At 43.9% G+C, this 18,658-nt stretch overlaps 1 protein-coding gene across 2 annotated transcripts in view; it reads left to right on the forward strand.

Annotated features, from left to right (window-relative positions):
- CLIC5 (chloride intracellular channel 5) overlaps positions 1 to 18,658 on the forward strand; it is a 76,903-nt gene that overhangs the window by 13,715 nt on the left and 44,530 nt on the right. Inside the window, exon 1 of one of the 2 annotated variants that reach the window (XM_007666983.3) lies at positions 1,792 to 2,162. The exons of the other annotated variant lie outside the window; for it this stretch is intronic. Within the exon in view, the coding sequence (XP_007665173.1) occupies positions 2,100 to 2,162 (63 nt within the window). The 5' untranslated portion in view covers positions 1,792 to 2,099. Of the gene's footprint in view, positions 1 to 1,791; positions 2,163 to 18,658 lie in introns of those variants that run through there. 2 annotated transcript variants of the gene reach the window in all.

The raw sequence follows: 18,658 nt of genomic DNA on the forward strand, positions 1-18,658 counted from the left end.
AAGAGGGGAGACAGACAAGAAAAACAACTGGACAGGCATCAATAGCATCAATATAAATATTATATATACATATTAATAAAATAAAAGATTAATAAATATGTACATATACACAAGTGCTGGGGGGCGGGGAGAGGGGTAGAACAGAGGGAGGGAGTCGGGGTGATGGGGAGGGGAGGAGGAACAGATGAAAAGGGGGCCCTTCTGCATCACCCTTGCACTTCAGCCCACTGTCAACCCCTGCACTTATGTACATATCCACAATTCATCTATCTTAATGTCTGTCTGCCTCTCTAGGCTGTAAGCTCCTTGTGGGCAGGGAATAAGTTTACTAAGTCTGTCATATTGTACTCTCCCAAGCACTTAGTCCAGTGCTCTGTACATGGTAAGTGCTCGGTAAATACAATCGATTGGTTGGTTGATTAACTCTGACAAGGCAAACCTGGAATTTCCCTAATTTAGTAAGTAGTCTACAGGGGAAAATTTGTTCTACAGCTACTGCAGAGTCTGACGTTTCTTAGGGTAGCAGCATGCCCTAGAGGATAGAGCACGGCCCTGGGAGTCAAAGGACCTGTGTTCTAATCCCAGATCTGACACATGCTTGCTGTTTAACTTTGGGCAAGTCAATTAACTTCTCCGGGCCTCAGTTCCCTCAACTGGAAAATGAGGATTAAGCCTGTGAGCTCCATGTGGGACCTGGGCTGTGTCCAACCTGATTAGCTTGTATCTGCCCCAATGCTTAATACAGTGCCTGGCACAGAGTAAGCACTTAATAAATACCCCCAAAAAAGACAAAAAAAGACTGAGGTGGGAGCCTTTCACAAGGTAAGTTTCGATGCACAGAACTAGCAAACATGACCTTTGGTTCAATTCACTGCAATGCAAGTCAGATTGATGGAATACCTACAGGGTGCCAGGCTGGTAGTGGTTGCCAAATGTTCCCCCAAATAGCACTGTATCATTTCAATGTTTGCCGGACAAGTTATTTTGAGAAGCAAGAGCCCGCAGGCCTCGGAACGTCCTCGCAGAGCTCCGGCTCTATCTAATACCAAATGAAGAAAGCACTTGCTCAAGACATGAACACTTTCCTGGAAAAGGGAAATAAATGTTTGGTTTACTTCCCTCAAATTAAATGTGAAATAAGGCGGGGAGGGTTAGGGGGAGAAATAGAAAGAGCACTGAGCCCGGTTTACCGTGATGCATTTGACTGTCCCCTTCTTTCTCCTTTTGGCCAGACTTGGCAGCCAAGGGAGTAGCAAGCGGAGTTCTGTTGGCCCCGACTCTTCCTTCCCCACTGTCCAAACTTCTGATAACGTACGTTCTTTCTCAATGGCAACGCTAGCTCTCTACTTCCCTGCAGCATTTCCACACCAAATACAAACCATCACCCTTCTTCCTTTCCTGTTCCCTCTCTCTCTCTCTTTTATTCTCTCACATTATCTCTCCCCTTCCCCAGTGTTCCTTTTTTAACCCCCGTTTCTGTCCCGGTCGTTCAGTCATCCTGCCCTCTCCTCCGTGGCTTCACAGAAAGAAAGACATAAATTTACGGTGACATGGGCACTTTCTGGTTACACAAACAGCAGCGGATTCCTTCCCCGAGGGTGAAGGAAGGAACTGAAGCAGCTTTCTGGGTAGCAAAGATGCTGACAAACACTTAGTCCAATCCCCTCCCCTATCTGCTGGATCCACCTTCTTCTGCTCCAGGCTATTTTGGCCCCACCTCCTGCTGCTCCAGGCTATTTTGGCCCCGCCTCCTTCTGCTCCAGGTTATTTTGGGCTGATAGCATGAACAGGAGGTCTGACAGCAGAGTATATTGTAAAACAACACAGCCCAGCTTAGTCACTTGTTGCTCTCTGAACTATCATAGGCCAGTTTTCTCCCTTTCTGTCTTTTTTTTTTTAAAAAAAAAAAACTTTAGCCCCTTTTCCATTTTTGGTAGTCGACAGGGAAACATTTTCTGCACCGGTGGGTGTTCCCAAGATAAATAAATGTTTAAAAGGCCTTTGTGGGGCTCTTCAGAAGAGAGAGAGCCCAGCTGTTGTTAAAGTGACACCTTTCCTTGCCTCTCGGAATAAGGGCGGTCACTCCTGGTTTGGACGACATGACGGACTCAGCTTCCGCTAACGGGGAAGGCAAAGACCCTGAGATTGAACTCTTTGTGAAGGTAGGTCCTGAAACCCCATTCCTCTTATTCCAGGCTGTTCCCAGGGGCTTCAAACTTTGTGCAGGCTCCGAAGGTGAAGGAAAGATGCAAACAACAGCCCCCCTACTTACTGACTGCTACCAGGTTCAGAAAAAAACTGGGAACTGCCCCGGCTATCTGTCTGATGCCAGTGACAGACAGGATCAAGTCTCTGGTTTTCCATCTCCCACGGACAATTCTGGCCCATACTCTTTGTGACTAGCTCCTTGAACCTAAGAAAATACAAACACCTGACAGATTCCAGATTTGGGAAGGGACTGGCTGCCTCACAGAGACAGTGATCTCACTATTTAATTCAGATGACTGCCTTGCCATTAAACCAATTCAGTAATTTACTACCCTCTATTTAATTTGCCTAAAAGTGAAAGGCAAGCCAAAAGTGTTTAAGGAACTTGGTGGTTATAAAGTGAAAAAAGACTGTGCAGACAGTTATGATTATTCTTGAAACTACAAATACTGTCTAATAGGATTTTTAAAAATAGTACATCAGGAAGTGTTGAGTTTGTTTGCAATAGGAAACTGCTGTGGGATCAGTTTGATTAAAAGGAATTGTTGTCTTACTCCATAGGCAGATACAACCAACCAGCAAAGCTGTTCTAATTTATTTTCAACCCATGGCTCCAGACAGAGATCAGCAGGCAGGCTAAATTTCCTTGTCCTTCCATTGCAATGGGAGAGAATCATTTGATCGGCAGTTCGCACAGACAAGTGAAACCTGAAGCGAGGTGAGGGCTGCCTCCTCATGAAACGTGTTGAAACTGTTCACCTGTGTTAGCAGGGATGGCTAGTAGAGATACTTTTTCTAGGGAACAAAATAACCTCAGAATGGGTTCTAATCCCAACTCCGCCACTTATCCACTGTGGGACTTTGGCCAAGTCACTTAATTTCTCTTGGCAGCAGGTACCTCACCTGCTAAATGGGGATTAAGATTGAGAGCCTGGTGTGGGATGAGAAATTATGTTAAACTGGATTATTTTGAACCAATCCCAGTGCTTAGTTCAGTGCCTGGCACATAGTAAGCATTTAACAAATATAATTTTAAAAAATGGCAAAATCAACCTGGTGATCCTGATGCTATCCAAAGTGCAAAAGTGGGTCGTGACTGTTGTTAGGATTCTAAATAACAGCAGTAGCAGAGGTTGAATGAGTCTTCAGGCCAGGACAACCAGCTAGGTGAACTTTATTTGCATTATTGACAAAGAGAACTAAAAAACCAGGACACGTAAATGGCTCCTTATCTAAAATATCTAAAATACCCAAGGAACTACTGTAGGATTGTAAAGAACTTTGATAACAGTAAGTGTTCTACACATACCAGATGATAGTTTCAATACCTCATCGAGTCTCAAGTGCATTTCCCTCTCCATAAGGAATTGAAAATCCAACCCTGGATTTGGCTAAAGGGGTATTTTCAAAGGTGGAAATTTTCCGCACCCCAAGTTTTACTCACCTTAAGAGTACAGGCCCAGGAGACGGAAGACCTGGTTGTAGTTCATACTCTACCACTTACCTGCTGTGTGACCTTGGCCAAGTCACTTCACTTCTCTGAGTCTGTTTCCTCACCTGTAAGATGAAGATTAAATACTTACTATTCTTCTCCTTTTAGACAGTGAGCCCCATGTGGACAGGGACTGTGTCCAACCTGATTATCTTGAATCTACCCTAGTGCTCAGTACAGTGTTTGGCACTCAGTAAGCGCCTAACACATACCACAGTTGAAGACCACAATTATTGTCAGTGTTTCATGGGTGCAATCACAGTTTTCAAAACTACTGCCCCAATTGTGTCATTAAATATGTGACCTTATTTAGCTCTCTCTTCATCTTTCTCCTCTTCCTCTCTTCTCCTCATTACTCTTCTTTTTTCTCCTCTTATCCCTCTTCACCTTTACACTCCTCTTTGCATTTGTCCTTCCCCTGTTTCAAATACACCTCTCACTGGAATTCACGTGCTTTAAAAGATATGGATTATAAAAGAAGAGAAAAATAGCTCTCCCTCTTCCCCCCCTCATCACTCCTCTGGAACTTAAAGCCAGGTTTTCCAAGTTGTGAATCAGCAGAGGATCCTTGGATAATCACCTCCACATTGGGAACTAGGGGTGGGTCAAAGGAAACTTTGTGCAGAGAGATGTTTCCTTCCTTGAAGTTACCCTCTAGACTTTAAGATCATTTGGGCAGGGAATGTGTCTACCTGTAGAGTACTGTGCTCTGCACAAAGTAAGTGCTCAATAAATACCATTAAATGATTTGCTCTCATTCTCACTCAGATTCCTTGAGAGCAGGGACCAGTATCAAGTTCATGATGCCCATTTCAAATACCGATCAGTCCTTTACAGGTCAAAGTAGTTTTTTGCCCATTAATCCCAATTTTGCCAGAGTCTTTGGAATTTCTCCTTTCCAGCTTTGAAAATATTTCCCAAGAAAGTAAAGATCTCATCACAAAATCCCCCAATTTATGAAATACTTTAAGCCGCAGAGTTACATTTTTAAAAAAGAAAAAAAAGCAATTCAAGCCAGGATCCTAGTCCTTCAAAAACCACAAATGAAGTCGATGGAGACGAAAAGTGGTTATGATGACTGGGTCTTTAAGTCTTTTCTGGTTTGCTTGTTTTTTTAATGGTATCTGTTAAGAGCTTACTCTGTATCAGGCACTGTACTAAGCTCTAGGGTAGATAGAAGTTAAACAGGTTGGACGCAGTTCCTGTCCCACGAAGGGCTCACGGTCTTAATCCCCATTATACAGAGGAGGTAACTGAGGCCCAGAGACATTAAGTGACTTGCCCGAAGTCATACATCAGACAAGTGGTGGAGCCAGGATTAGAACCCAGGTCCTCTGACTCCCAGGTCCGTGCTCTATCTTCTAAGTCACGCTGCTTCTATAGGCAAGAAGGCACGGGCCTGGTCAGCCCCTTATTCCGCCCCCTACCCCGCCACGAGCTTCAGCTCCCCTGCCCAAGTTGCCCGTTTTCTAAACAGAGAAAGCATGTTCTGATCTTTATCTGTGCAGTAACTAAACGGCCAAACATGGGATTGTAATCAAATGCAGCCCACGAGTCATCAATTCTTGCCTGGCTGTGGAGCTGGGGCTATTCATTCATGTTTATGCCCAGTTCAGCTCTAAAACCTCCACACAGGGGTCAACCAGCCCCTCTCCGGAGCCGCCCGTTGGCTCGCTGAGAAGCAGTGTGGCTTAATGTGCACTAAGCGCTGGGGAAAGTTTGATGCAACAGAGTTGGTAGGCACATTCCCCGTCCACAATTAGCTTACAGCCTAGAGAGGGAGACAGACATTACTATAATTCATGATATAATTTAGAGACATGTGCATAAATCCTGTGGGGTTGCATCGGCTTGGGAGTCAGGAGGACCTGGGTTCTAATCCTGACTCCGCCCACTTGTCTACTGGGTGATCGTGGGCAAGTCACTTCACTTTTCTGTACCTCAGTTCCCTCCTCAGGAAAATGGGAATTAAAACTGAGGGTCCCAAGTGGGACAGGGACTGTGTCCAACCTGATTTGCTTATATCCACCCCAGCACTTAGTACAGTGCCTGGCACACAATAAACGCTTAAATACCACGATTATTATTGTAATTATTATTAAATACAGATACTTTCAGAATCGACCATTGGTACTTATTGAGTGCTTACTGCGTGCAGAGCACTGTACTAAACACTTGGGAGAGTACAATACGGCAGAGTTGGTAGGTACTTTCCCTGCCCTCAGTGAGCTTACAGCTAGAAGAATGTTTGTGCTATTTAAATTTCTCGCAATGGGAGAAGTGTAGCTTTCTGTTTTAATTGGCACCACCTGACAGCACACCCAGAGAGACCTCCCCTGAGTCACAGTGTTCTAAACAATTGATTCCTTTGCCGGTTCTGTGACGTTCTCCAGAACCATAGCCCTGTTTCCTCATTTTGTACTTCTAGAGCACAGCTTCAGGATATAGGACTGACACGAGCACGTTGAATGTATGCTTGGACAGTTGAGTGAGAAGGATGCGTTAGTACATTGCAGTGATTTTTACAGTCAGTAAAATTTATTGAGTGCTTACTTTCAGTCATTTACTGAGCACTTACTTTGTGCAGAACACTGAACTAAGTGCTTGGGAGAGTACAATAATAAGCAGATACATTCCCTGCCCACAATAAGCTTGTAGTTTAGAGCGGGAGACAGATGTGTGCGCAGAACACTGTACTAAGAGCTTGGGAGAGTATAACATACATAATCTAATACATATTCCCTGTCCACAAGAAGCTTACAATCTAGCAGGGGAGAAAGACATTAATACTTCTTGCATCCTCAAATATGGCTGTATACCTGTTCTCCCTCTAATATAGACTGTGAGCCCCATGTGGGATAGGGACTCTATCCCTCTGACTCCCGAGCCACGAGAAGCAGCGTGGCTCAGTGGTTGGGAGTCAGAGGTCATGGGTTCGAATCCCAGCTCTGCCACTTGTCAGCTGTGTGACTGTGGGCAAGTCACTTCACTTCTCTGTGCCTCAGTTCCCTCATCTGTAAAATGGGGATGAAGACTGTGAGCCTCACGTGGGACAACCCGATGACCCTGTATCTACCCCAGCGCTTAGAACAGTGCTCTGCACAAAGTTGGCACTTAACAAATACCAACATTATTATTACAGTGCTTGACAAATAGTAAATGCTTAATGTATACCGCAGAAAAAGAGAAAACATTGTTCCGTGGCTGATAAATTGATTACCTGACAGGATTTCAGTGTTGGTAATCTTGCCCGGTTGTTTGATGTTGACTGTGATTGTTTGGTGATCCCACTATTGAAAGTGCTCAAGAACCCAGGTTTGTCTTCTCTGGTAGGTTCAGGTCTTCAAGAGATAATGAAGGGTGGGGGCACAGCTACAGTTTTGTAAGCCCTGGGCTTGGTATTAAACTTGAGTTCCCACTGCCAAGTTCCAAATTTTTGTCAGACTCCCAAGTACCAGGCTCATCTCCTTTATTCTATCTTTAATTTGTCTATGCATGTGTCATTAGAGGGCAAACTTCTTAGGTCTCATTTGTTATTTATTATTTATTATTATTATTTATTAGGTCTCAGAGAAGTAGCGTGGCTCAGTGGAAAGAGCGCGGGCTTGGGAGTCAGAGGTCACAGGTTCTAATCCCGGCTCCGCCACTTGCCAACTGTGTGACTTTGGGCAAATCACTTAACTTCTCTGTGCCTCAGTTACCTCATCTGTAAAATGGGGATTAATGGGGATTAAAACTGTGAGTCCCAGGTGGGACAACATGATCACCTTGCGTCCCCCAGCGCTTAGAGCAGTGCTGTGCACATTGTAAGCGCTTAACACATACCACAATTTTTTATTTTTTATTTATCGAATGCATTAATGCATTTTGTCCCACTGCTGCTGATCTCTAGCTGGTTAAAGGCTTTCCAGGTATAATTTGATACACAACTTTCCTTTCCTTCAGATTTATTATCAGTTCCAAAGGCTATGAAGCCAGGACATGCTTGACATGAAGCACATTTTTCCTGCAAAACACCACAGACCCATCAGATCTTTTTTTTAATGGTGTTTGTTAAAGTGCTTACTATGTGCCAGTCACTGTGCTAAGCTCTGGGGTAGATACAAGCTAATCAAGTTGGACACAGTTCAACCTAATCACGGGCATAAAATGGAAGCTATAAAACAGGAGATTTAAAAAATGGAATTATTTAACACAAATGACTTGCAGTACTACTAGTAATTCTTCTTCTTCATACTGAAGTGCTTACAATGTGTCAAGCCCTGTTCTAAACACTCAGGTGGATTAAAGTCAATCAGGTGGGACACAGCCTCTGTCCCACAGGGGGCTCGCAGTCTAAAGTAAGAGGAGTTACTTTCTTACAAGGTGTTTGTTATATGTCTCTCTGAACCCCAGAAAAACACTACCCTTGTACGTGCTCTTTGCCGAAGAGAAACACCTTTCCAAAGCTCTCCACCAACTTACATTGTGACCGTCTTCACTAAACCTCTTGGTACGCTGCACCCATTTATCGTTCCTCTGCACGCGTGATTGATCCAGTTTGTCAGTCGGTTAATCCATCGTATTTATCAAGTGCTTACCGTGTGTAGAGCACTGTACTTGGGAGAGTACAATATAATAGAGTTGATAGACATGTTCCCTGCCCTTAATGAGGTTGCTGTCTAGAGAACTTGTGCTGCGAGATCCTGTGGCTCACTGGAACACAAGAGAAGCAGCGTGGCTTAGTGGGTAGAGCTCGGGCATAGGAAAAGGACCTGGGTTCTAATCCCTGCACTACCAACTGTCTGCTGTGTGACCTTGGGCGAGCCACTTAATTCCTCATCAGTAAAATGGGGATTAAGACTGTGAGCCCCACGTTGGACAGGGACTGTGTCCAACCTGATTAACCTGTATCTACCCCAGCGGTTAGTATAGTGTTTGACACGTAGTAACTGCTTAACAAATGTGAAGGGCAGTGTCCCCAAATTCAATGAAAAGACCCCAAAATTGCAGAAGGATGATGTCATCTTGCTCTTCTGAATGATCCCCATCATTTTGCTATGTCATTTCCATGAATATCTGTCTTATGTGGGACTGAGAATGTTTATCGATTTCCGTTTATCATGTCACTGTGCCTCAGAAGAAGAAGCAGGCACATGCTTACAAACATTCAAAAGATAAAGCAGAAAACGGGCTCGGCTGAATAGGAGTCCAACGGCGACCCGATTACTTAAACAGAACAAAGAGGAAGGGAAAGTGCCCCAGTTGCTATCTCTTTAAAAATTCAGTTGGTTGCCATGGTGATAGGATAACTGGTACAGGCAGAGGATACAGGCTTCATGATCCAATTTAAATTTCTTCTTCTCTCATTGCCTCTCTTCTTTTGCTTTTTGATGCAGTCAGTCGGTTAACCCAGTGCCGCTGCTGAGCAAGCCTAGCAAGATGGAAGTGCCTTCTGTCACTTCCTGCCTTTTGATTTTCATAGCTGTGAAGATAAGGGAGTTTTGCACTTAAATTGATTTTTCTATTCACAGATACTTCTCGAAAGTCAGAGCGACAGAAGCATATTCAAAGTCTCCTTGGGAATGAATATGGAGAAGACTAGTTGTTTATACTTTCCCGCTTCTGTAATTTGTCTCCCTTGCGAAGACTGTTAACTCCTTGAGGGTGGGGATCAACTAACCAATCAATCGTATTTATTGAGCACATACTGGTCATAGAGCACTGAACTAAACACTTGGGAGAGTACAATACAGTAGCCGGTAGACACGTTCACAAAGAGCTCATCTCTACCAATTCTATTATATTATACCCTCCCAAATTCTTAGTACAGTGCTCTGTACACAGTAAGTGTTCAATGCATACCATTACCGAATTGCATAATATTCTCTTTTGCAAGATTTCGGGATGAAATAGTAAAAACCTTCACTCATTTGGACTGACAGAACGGGGAGTCAGTGAAAAGAATGAACAGTAGCGTAATTTTTAAAATTCAGCTTGAATTCAGTGGTGTGTTTGCCTCTTTGGCATTTTGAACTTTGGGGAATCTGTGACCGGCTGTGGCTGTGTCAGTTGTGACTGTTGAACTCTGAGACACAAGAAGCCTGGAATTCTGCTCATTTAGCCCAGTGTCCTACAGCTCTTCTTCTATTTATTGTTGTCCTTGACTCATATATTGTCTTTGCGTGTTAATCAGTGAATTGATGGCATTTATTGAGAGTTTAGTGTGTGCAGAGCACGCCTTTCCTGAGAAAGCACAATAGAGTTGGTAGACACAAGCCCTGTCCTCCTCCATTTTTCCTTATATGTCGGGAACCCTTCTTCCCCTCCTCCATTCTTAGACTGTGGTCAGGTGCTAATTCTAATTTTTATCCAGCCATTTTTTTGTCCACTGCTCAATACTTCCTTGCCTCATTAATCAGTCCAACTCCACTTTCACCAGTTTCAAATTCCTACCCTCGGTCTAAGCCCAGGCTCTCATTAAATGAGAAGCAACGTGACCTAGTAGATAGAGCATGGGCCTGGAAGTCAAAAGAACCTGGGTTCTAATCCTGCCTCGGCCACTTGTCTGCCTTGTGACCTTGGGCACGCCGCTTAATTCTCTGTGCCTCAGTTATCTCATCTGTAAAATGGGGATTAAGATTGTGAGCCCCATCTTGGACAGGGACTGTGTCTAACCTGATTAACTTGTATCCACCCCAGTGCTTAGTACAGTGCCTGGCACATATCAAGCACTTAACAAATACCATTAAAAAAATCTACAAGGAGCCTGTAGTAGTATATATCATCATCATCTTCATCGATAGTATTTATTGAGTGCTTACTTTGTGCTAAACACTTGAGAGAATGCAGTACAGCAGCTACATTCCCTGCCCACAGTGAGTTTACAGTGTAGAGGGGGGAGGCAGGCATTAATATAAATAATTTATAATATATGATTTATAGATGTATCAACATTGTACTAAGTGCTAGGAAAAAGTCCTCGGGAGAAATGTGACACAGTCTCTGGTTCTCCAGGCAATCCCAGTCTAAGTGGGGATTGTGGGAAGGGGTTGAGCTATAGATTGATAAAGAAGGATAATAATAACGTTGGTATTTAAGCGCTTACTATGTGCGGAGCACTGTTCTAAGCGCTGGGGTAGATACAGGGTAATCAGGTTGTCCCACGTGAGGCTCACAGTCCCCATTTTCCAGATGAGGTAACTGAGGCACGGAGAAGTGAAGTGACTTGCCCGAAGTCACACAGCTGACAGGTGGCGAAGCTGGGATTAGAACCCACGACCTCTGACTCCTAAGTCCGTGCTCTTTCCACTGAGCCACGCTGCTGCAAAAAACAGAATCCCCAAAACAACATAAACCCCCTCAAAGCGAAGTTCAGAGTCTAATTGGTCAGGTGGTAAAGGAGACAAAAGAGGGTCCTCACAGTGTTGCCACCGGCGTCATTCAGAGTCCAGTCCCAAAGTTCAAAAGTCCTTAGGGACCACTCGTTACTGTTTGAGTCACGAGCATGTCACGACCAAAGGCCCCCTACACCATCAGCTCGTTATGGGCAGGGAACGTGTCTGCTAATTTAGTTGTATTGCACTCTCCCAAACGCTTAGTACAGTGCTGTAAATCGTAAACTCATTGTGGTCAGGGAATGTGTCTGTTCTCTTGTTCTATTGCAGTCTCCCAAGAGCACAGTACAGTGCTCTGCACACAGTAAGCACTTAATAAATAGAATTGAGTGCACATAGAAAGCACTCCATAAATACCATCGATCGATTGATTGCAGTAGGAGGACAGCAGGAGTCCCGGGGGGGGTTCGTTCCATCTGATCGGTTGGCGGATCGAGGGTTTGTTGCCACAGAATCTCCTACGAAGAACATCAGTAATTTCAGATCAGCAGCGTATTGCATCCGTAAGAAATTCATGAATGTGAACCTACTGGTTTGTAAGAGGGGTATTTTACTCATGAGTGGGCTCTGGCCAGTCAAAAATTAAACAGCTTAATTTCATCTTTCTCTTACCTTTGTCTTCTTTTCCCCCTTATTCTTCTCTTGTTTTTGCCTTTTTTTTCCTTCTTTTTTTTCCTCTGACTCCCCTCATCGTTCACATTAATTCCCCGGGAAATAGCCTCTCCCTTGTTTTGGGTTAGCAAATGTGGGGCAATATGGGACACACAGAGTTGAATAAATACGATTGACAACAGTTAATTTATCATGGACAATTAGTATAGAAATGAGTGATTCAATGCCACTGCCTGTCCTCATTTAAACTTGATCTGTGCTCAAAGCTGGATGATCTTGTCCCCAGACACAGAGCAGGGGACTTTCTGCTAATCGACCTTCCAGGTGGTTGTGCCGTATAGTTCAAGGATGACAGGGAATTGGCCCGGGGTAGCTGGGCATCCTGGAAGCGTGTAGCTTTATAGAGGCTGTTGCGGAATGTCAGATGTCCAGAAAATCATCTGACAGAACGATGTCCCCAAAAGTATCCAGGAAGTGGGGGGAGAGAGAGGAGGAGAGAGATAAAAAGAGAGAGGGAAAGAGAGAGAGAGAATGAGCAAGACCTGTTCAGGCAGAGTCAGTGGAAAGTGCAAAAGCTCATTAGCGGGAACTGACTGTCAGAGAAAATCTTTTTCGGTGACTGGCGGTGTGGCAGGCTGACAATTTCCAAGGTCCCAGCTGTTGTGAATGTTTCATCACACACCTGATAAGGATATTAATCACATGCATTTACACGGGACCTTTCTTTCAGTAACCCAGACTACCTTGTCTCACAAGTTTATGTGAAGTTCCCTGGAGGGAGAGGCATTTTCTGATTTGGAAACTAAGGCTACAAAGCACTTTAGTTACAAGGTCAGCGGCGGTCTCCAAGCTTTCTCGTTCCCAGAAACCCAATGTACTGTCTGCTAGTACAGTCCCTCACAGAGTATCGGCCCTGGATCTTTAATTGGAATTCTTTTTCCATTTTTTTTTAATTGTAAAGTGCTTACTATATGCCAGGCACTGTACTAATTGCTGGGGTAGATGTACGCTAATCCGGTTGGACACAGTCCATGTTCCACATGGGTCTCACAGTCTTAATCCCCATTTTACAGATGAGGGAACTGAGGCAGAGAGTGAATTGACTTGCCCCAAGTCACACAGCAGACAGGTGGAGTAACCAGGGTTAGAACCCAGGTCCTTCTGCCCTCCAGGCCCCCCGTTCTATCTACTTAGCCACGTTGCTTCTCTAGATGAAGAAACTGAGTCTTCCACATGTTCAGTACTATTACCATTCAGTTTTCTTTAAGCATGGGAATAGAAAAGACGGGAAGGAGAATGAGATCTCCAGTTTCCTAGGTCCAACACTGAGAGCACTTTATTCTCAAAGACTCCCAAGAACATGGTCTATTTCCAGGGAAAGTTTACCCCCTCGAAATTGGAAGGATCAGTGGTCTGGCACTTAGATCAGGTACTAAAGGGAGAAATCGATAGGGGGATACTCAGTCCAGTTGGTAAGGAGAAGGGGCAGAAGGGAGGAAATGAATGAGGTGATTCACGGTCCTGAAAGAATGCTCAAAAAAAATTCCTAAAAATGTTTAAGATTTTATCGTACTTCTCTTCCAAGGATGTTCGAGTCCTATGCAAACACTAAGTTGTTCAGTCATCCTGCCATGCTCAAGCTAAATAAATATTTCAGTTTGAAGGAACTTGTGTACAGAACAGTCGGTCCTAATGCCACGTTTTAGTTTGAATAGTCCAAAACTGCAGTAGAAGCCTTTTTTTTTTTTTAAATGGTATCTGTTAAGTGTTTACTATGTTCCAGACACTCTACAAGTGCCAGGTTAGATGCACGCTAATCAGGTCGGACACAGTTTGTGCTCCACGGTCTTAATTTCTATTTTGCAGATGAGGAAACTGACGCACAGAGAAGTGAAGTGACTGTGCTAAAGTCACGCAGCATTGTGGTAGGCTAATTCATAGTCCAATTATCACAGCCTTCCCAGCGTCGCAAAAGTTTGCAGGGTGGGTTGCTGTTAAAACATATTGAGCACACTGTCTCTTTACTCCAGTTAATCAATAGTAGTTACTGAGTGCTTACTCTGTGCAGAGCACTGCATAATGCCTTGGGAGAGCACAATAGGGTTATAGACATGAACCCTACCTTCAAAAAGGTTACAGTCTAAGGAGACATACACAACAGTGAATTATTATCGGTAGGGGAAGCAACAGAGTTGAAAGGAGTGGTCATAAGTGCTAGGGGTGACCAAAGGAGCAAAGTACCCATGGGCTTAGATGTTATGGAAGTGTCAAAGGGGCAATAGAAAGGGGAAAATATGGAGGGAAAAATGAGTTTGATCAGTAAAGACAAAGATATTATGAATAAAATGTGTGTGTTTGTGTAATGCTACTGATGGTGAAAGCCGAACTGTGAATTAGCATGTCTGGCCCACACAGTGCACGGAAAGATGGTCTTTAGTCACATTAGTGTGTTTGCTACTTGCTGTACGTTTTCGTATTTTCAAACTTATCTTTTGATCTTCTGGTCTTCCCAAAGTGTCTTCTTAGAGACAGCCACCCCTTTACCGATTTCTATATCAAGCTGGTTAGTGTCCTGCAGTTGTTCCTTAATAATCTGCTGCAGTGTCCTGCTGTTTGAAACAATATTTCAGTATGTTTTCAAGTGTTTGCCCTTTCTGTTTTTAGGGTCCAATTGAGTTGCTTGCTATCATCAATTTTCCTAGCATGACCTGCCCAGCGAATCTGTGTTGCTAAGAGCATTACTTTAGTGCATTCTAAAAAACCTCACCGTGGGGGACGTTGTCTTGCCGTTTCATGTTGATATGATTCATAGGTGACTCATTCATTCATTCAATCCTATTTATCGAGCACTTTCTGTGTGGAGAGCACTGTACTAAGCGCTTGGGAGAGTACAAAACAATAAACAGGCACATTCCCTGCCCACGACGAGCTTACGGTCTCCAAGCGGGGAGACAGACATCAATACAAATTTAAAAAAATTACAGATATGTACAGAAGTGCTATGGGACTGGGAGGGGGGAATAGCAAAGGGAGAAAGTTCAGATGACACAGAAGGGAGTGGAAGATGAGGAGTCGGGGGAAGGGGGCAATAGTCTGGGAAGGCTTCTTGGAGGAGATGTGCCTTCAATAAGGCTTTGAAGCGGGGAGAGGAATTGTCTATCGGATTTCAGGTTCAGATCTTACAGACAGGTCATCCAGGAACAGTTTTATCAAGGTTCAGCATGGTATGAAGCTCAAATCTCCATTGCCACCAAATACCATGTTAATTTCCCCATTGCCGTGTTGGCTATTTTCTAATCCTACCTATAACCATGCAGCATTAGAGTGTATACTCCTTAGGTAGCAGAATTCAGTGTCAACTCTCAATTATTAATATTTCTTGAGTCATTACTGTGTGCAGAGCACTGTAGTAAGCACTTGGGAAAGTACAATATAACAAAGTTGATCAATGGTATTTATTGAGCACTTACTATAAACAGGGCACCGTTCCAAGTGCTTGGGAGCGTACAGTACAAGAGAATAAACCGACATGTTCAGGGCCCATATTGAGTTTACAGTCTGCAGGGGTAGACAGACATTAATACAAATGAATAAGTAATTTCTAATAAATAATTTAGTTGATAGACACATTCCCTGCCCATTTCATATATTGCTGATGAAAATCTTCAGCCGCGTGCTGGACTTTAGGTGCAGAATGGTATATAAGCTCAGATTTCTTAGGCAACCTGTTGGTCCAAAGTGCTGTGTTGATTCTTTTAAGTGCTTCATAATCATGTGGCTACCTTCATGGGTCACTACTGCAACTTTTACATTCTCAAAGACTTTCCATAATGCCAAGACCATTCCTAGGAGTGTGCAAGATTCAGGAAAAATCAGTCCTGCAATGCTGGAAAGTCCAGGATGGATCGGGAATGGGATGGAGAGGAAAGGAGGAAAAAAAAAAGAGGCAGAGGATGCAAAATCTGAGTGTCTCTCCACAGGCGGCAAAGAAAGGTCAAGCGGGAAGAAGTTGTAGATTGGGAAAAAGAAAAGAATGGAGGTTGCAGAGAGACTTCAACAGTCGCTCTGAATCTTGCTCCTGGAGAACGGGGGGCCATGACATTAGAGAAATTTGGTTGATACATTGCCCCTTCATCAAAGCACAGAGTCCAGAGCAGTTGTCTCAATTCACTGCACCCTAACCATGTTCCTCCTCAGAAACTATTGAGGGGAAGAGACTCCCAGAGACCTGGAAGAGGATTCTAACACCAGCATTTAGATCTCTCCTGTCTTGGACCCAAGGAGCCCTGGGGTGACTAAAGACATGTCTAGTCCATTTATTCCATCTCCTCCAAAATCTTTTAAGGTATTTATTAAGGATTTACTATGTGTCAAGCATTATACTAAGTGCTGCGGTAGATACAAACTAATCAGGTTGGACTCAGTCCATGACCCATATGGGGCTCCATGTCTTAACCCCAATTTTATAGGTGAGGTAACTGAGGCACGGAGTTTACAATGTCAATGCCCTGCCGCCTCAAGCCTTGTGTCTGCGTGGCCGTTCGTCCATTCACTCATCGGTCTTTGTTAAGCTCTTTGTGCAGAGCAGTATGGGGGGAGACTTGAGGCAGCTAGTTATTTAGCACCCCAGAGCACCTCACCCAGGACAAATTAAGCCCTAATGGCCTCTCACACACTGGCGGGCCAACGTCAAGAAGATTTGGTACTACGGTATTAAGTTCTGTGGTAATTCAGCACGTGAGACGCGGAGGGTTGGATTGAATGGGGTTTCTCCTATGAGACTGTGTCCCCATGGGGGTCATCTGATTGGCCCAGTGTCTGCCCAGCTAGGGGTTCTGGTGGCACTGCCCCTCCCTTGTACCCCCCCTCCAGTCTGCCTGGATTTGGGGGTCTGTCCTGAGATATCCAAGGATATAGGAGGTCCCAAAATGAAGACTAAATCTGCAAGTTGGGTGGAGAGGAGGAAGGTTGGGCAGATTCGGTCCCAACTATTTTCTATCAGTGCCTAACTAGACTTCATTCTGTACAGATTTGGCAAGAATAAGGGCTTTCTACCAGAAAATAGTTCAAGTAATTAAACATTTGGAAAGCATTGAAAATAAATAGGGAATCACTGTATTACCTTCAATCAGTTCAGTTCCCTTCAGTGATAGGAATAAAACCAAGAAGCTCTGAGATAAGCTTCATCTCAGTCATCCTTTCAAAAATAATCCTTGTCAATCCTTAGAAAGCAGCATGGCCTAGTGACTAGAGCATGGGTCTGGGAGTCAGAAGCAACTGGTTTCTGTTCCCGGCTCTGCCATATGACCTTGGTCAAGTCACTTAACTTCTGTGTACCTCAGTTACTTCATCTGAAAAATGGGGTTAAGGTACCTGATCTCCCTCAGACCGTGAGCCCCATGTAGGACAGGGACTATGTCAATCTGCATATACTGTATCTACCCTATTGCTTACTGCAGTGCTTGGCAAACAGAAAGCACTTGACAAATCCTATTTTTATTACTATAGTTGTTGCTGTTATTTAGATGAAGTTCAAACCAAGCAGAGATGATAGGTGGATTGAAAGTAAAACATACAGTAACAGGAGCATATTCCAGCAAATAGCGTAACGTGTACTGATAGGAAACGCAGGTGGCTTAAAAATAGTGAAAGTGCTTTGGTCGGAGCTGGGAGTTGGGTGGAGAGAGGAGGAGGGAGTTGAGAATTTTCTACCACTCTCTCATTGGTTCAAAGACGAAATAAAAATAGCACATCCCTCTTTAAAATGCAGTCGTACAATAAAGCATTAAAGATATTCTGCTTGGATGACACAATGGTGAAAAGAAATTTTTTCCTTCTATGATCCAGCTGATCTGTTTGAAGCTGCCATTCAGCTACTAAAAGCAAAATGAAAAGCAGTAACACAATATACCTGTTGACCCTACAAAAAGAATCAAAATCTAGAAAACACCAGCAACAATAGCAGTCATGTATCAGTGGCTCCCTTTTATCCACACTAATTGCTTTAGGATAATTCATGGACATCCACCTACCCCTTCCCCCCCCCCAAAAGAAAAAGAAAAACCAGCAACCACTGTTGTCAGCTGACCAATACCCACCAGATTTGATTCAGAGAGGGACAAAGCTCCAGTATAATGAAGAGACAGCTTTGGAAATGCTGGTGCCATTCTAGATGAACCCCCTAGAATACGGCTTTAATTCATGCATCTCTGCCTTACTTCATAGGGTACATTTGCCCACTGGGTCAGGTGAGTGGTAGTTGGAAAGTTGATCCTTTTGTTCCAAATCTATCAATTTATCAATCTATTTTAACAAATCCCATAAAAAAAGCCAGATGTAAATAGATCCCCTGGAAAATTTCAAATTAGCACCTGCCAAGGGTCTGACTTACCTGATGCTAGGTTTCTTTGCACCACCAGTATAAAGTGGCAGGAAGTCCACCAACTATCCACCGGTACCCCCAAATTGGGAGGCTATCGAGACTGTCGGTCCAGAGCTCTTGGGTCTCTGTTGGGGGCTCAGATAGGGTCCCCCAAGGTGAAAGGATCCAGGCCCGACTGATTCCTGGTCTGGGGAATTTTAATCCAAAGAATTCAAGGAAATGTGCCATTGAGAAAAATAATAATGAGGGAAGAGGGAGAAAAGAAGAGGACAGAATAGAGCCTTGGCACAAGAGAGAGAGAGAGAAATTCATGTATTCAATTGTATTTATTGCATGCTTACTGTGTGCAGGGCATTGACTAAGCGCTTGGGAGAGTACCATATAACAATAAACAGAGACATATTCCCTGCCCACAATGAGCTTACAGTCTAGAGAGAGAAATCGAGAGACAGCAATCAGAGAGTACACAGTGATCCAAAGACCACCAGGTCCAGAAGCGTTAAAACCCACATGGATCAATCAATTAGTAGTATTTATGAGAAATTACTATGGGCAGACCACTGTACTAAGCGCTTGGCAGAGTCCAGT

This window comes from Ornithorhynchus anatinus, chromosome 9 (genome assembly GCF_004115215.2).
Source record: "Ornithorhynchus anatinus isolate Pmale09 chromosome 9, mOrnAna1.pri.v4, whole genome shotgun sequence".
NCBI classification, from domain to species: Eukaryota; Metazoa; Chordata; class Mammalia; order Monotremata; family Ornithorhynchidae; genus Ornithorhynchus; species Ornithorhynchus anatinus.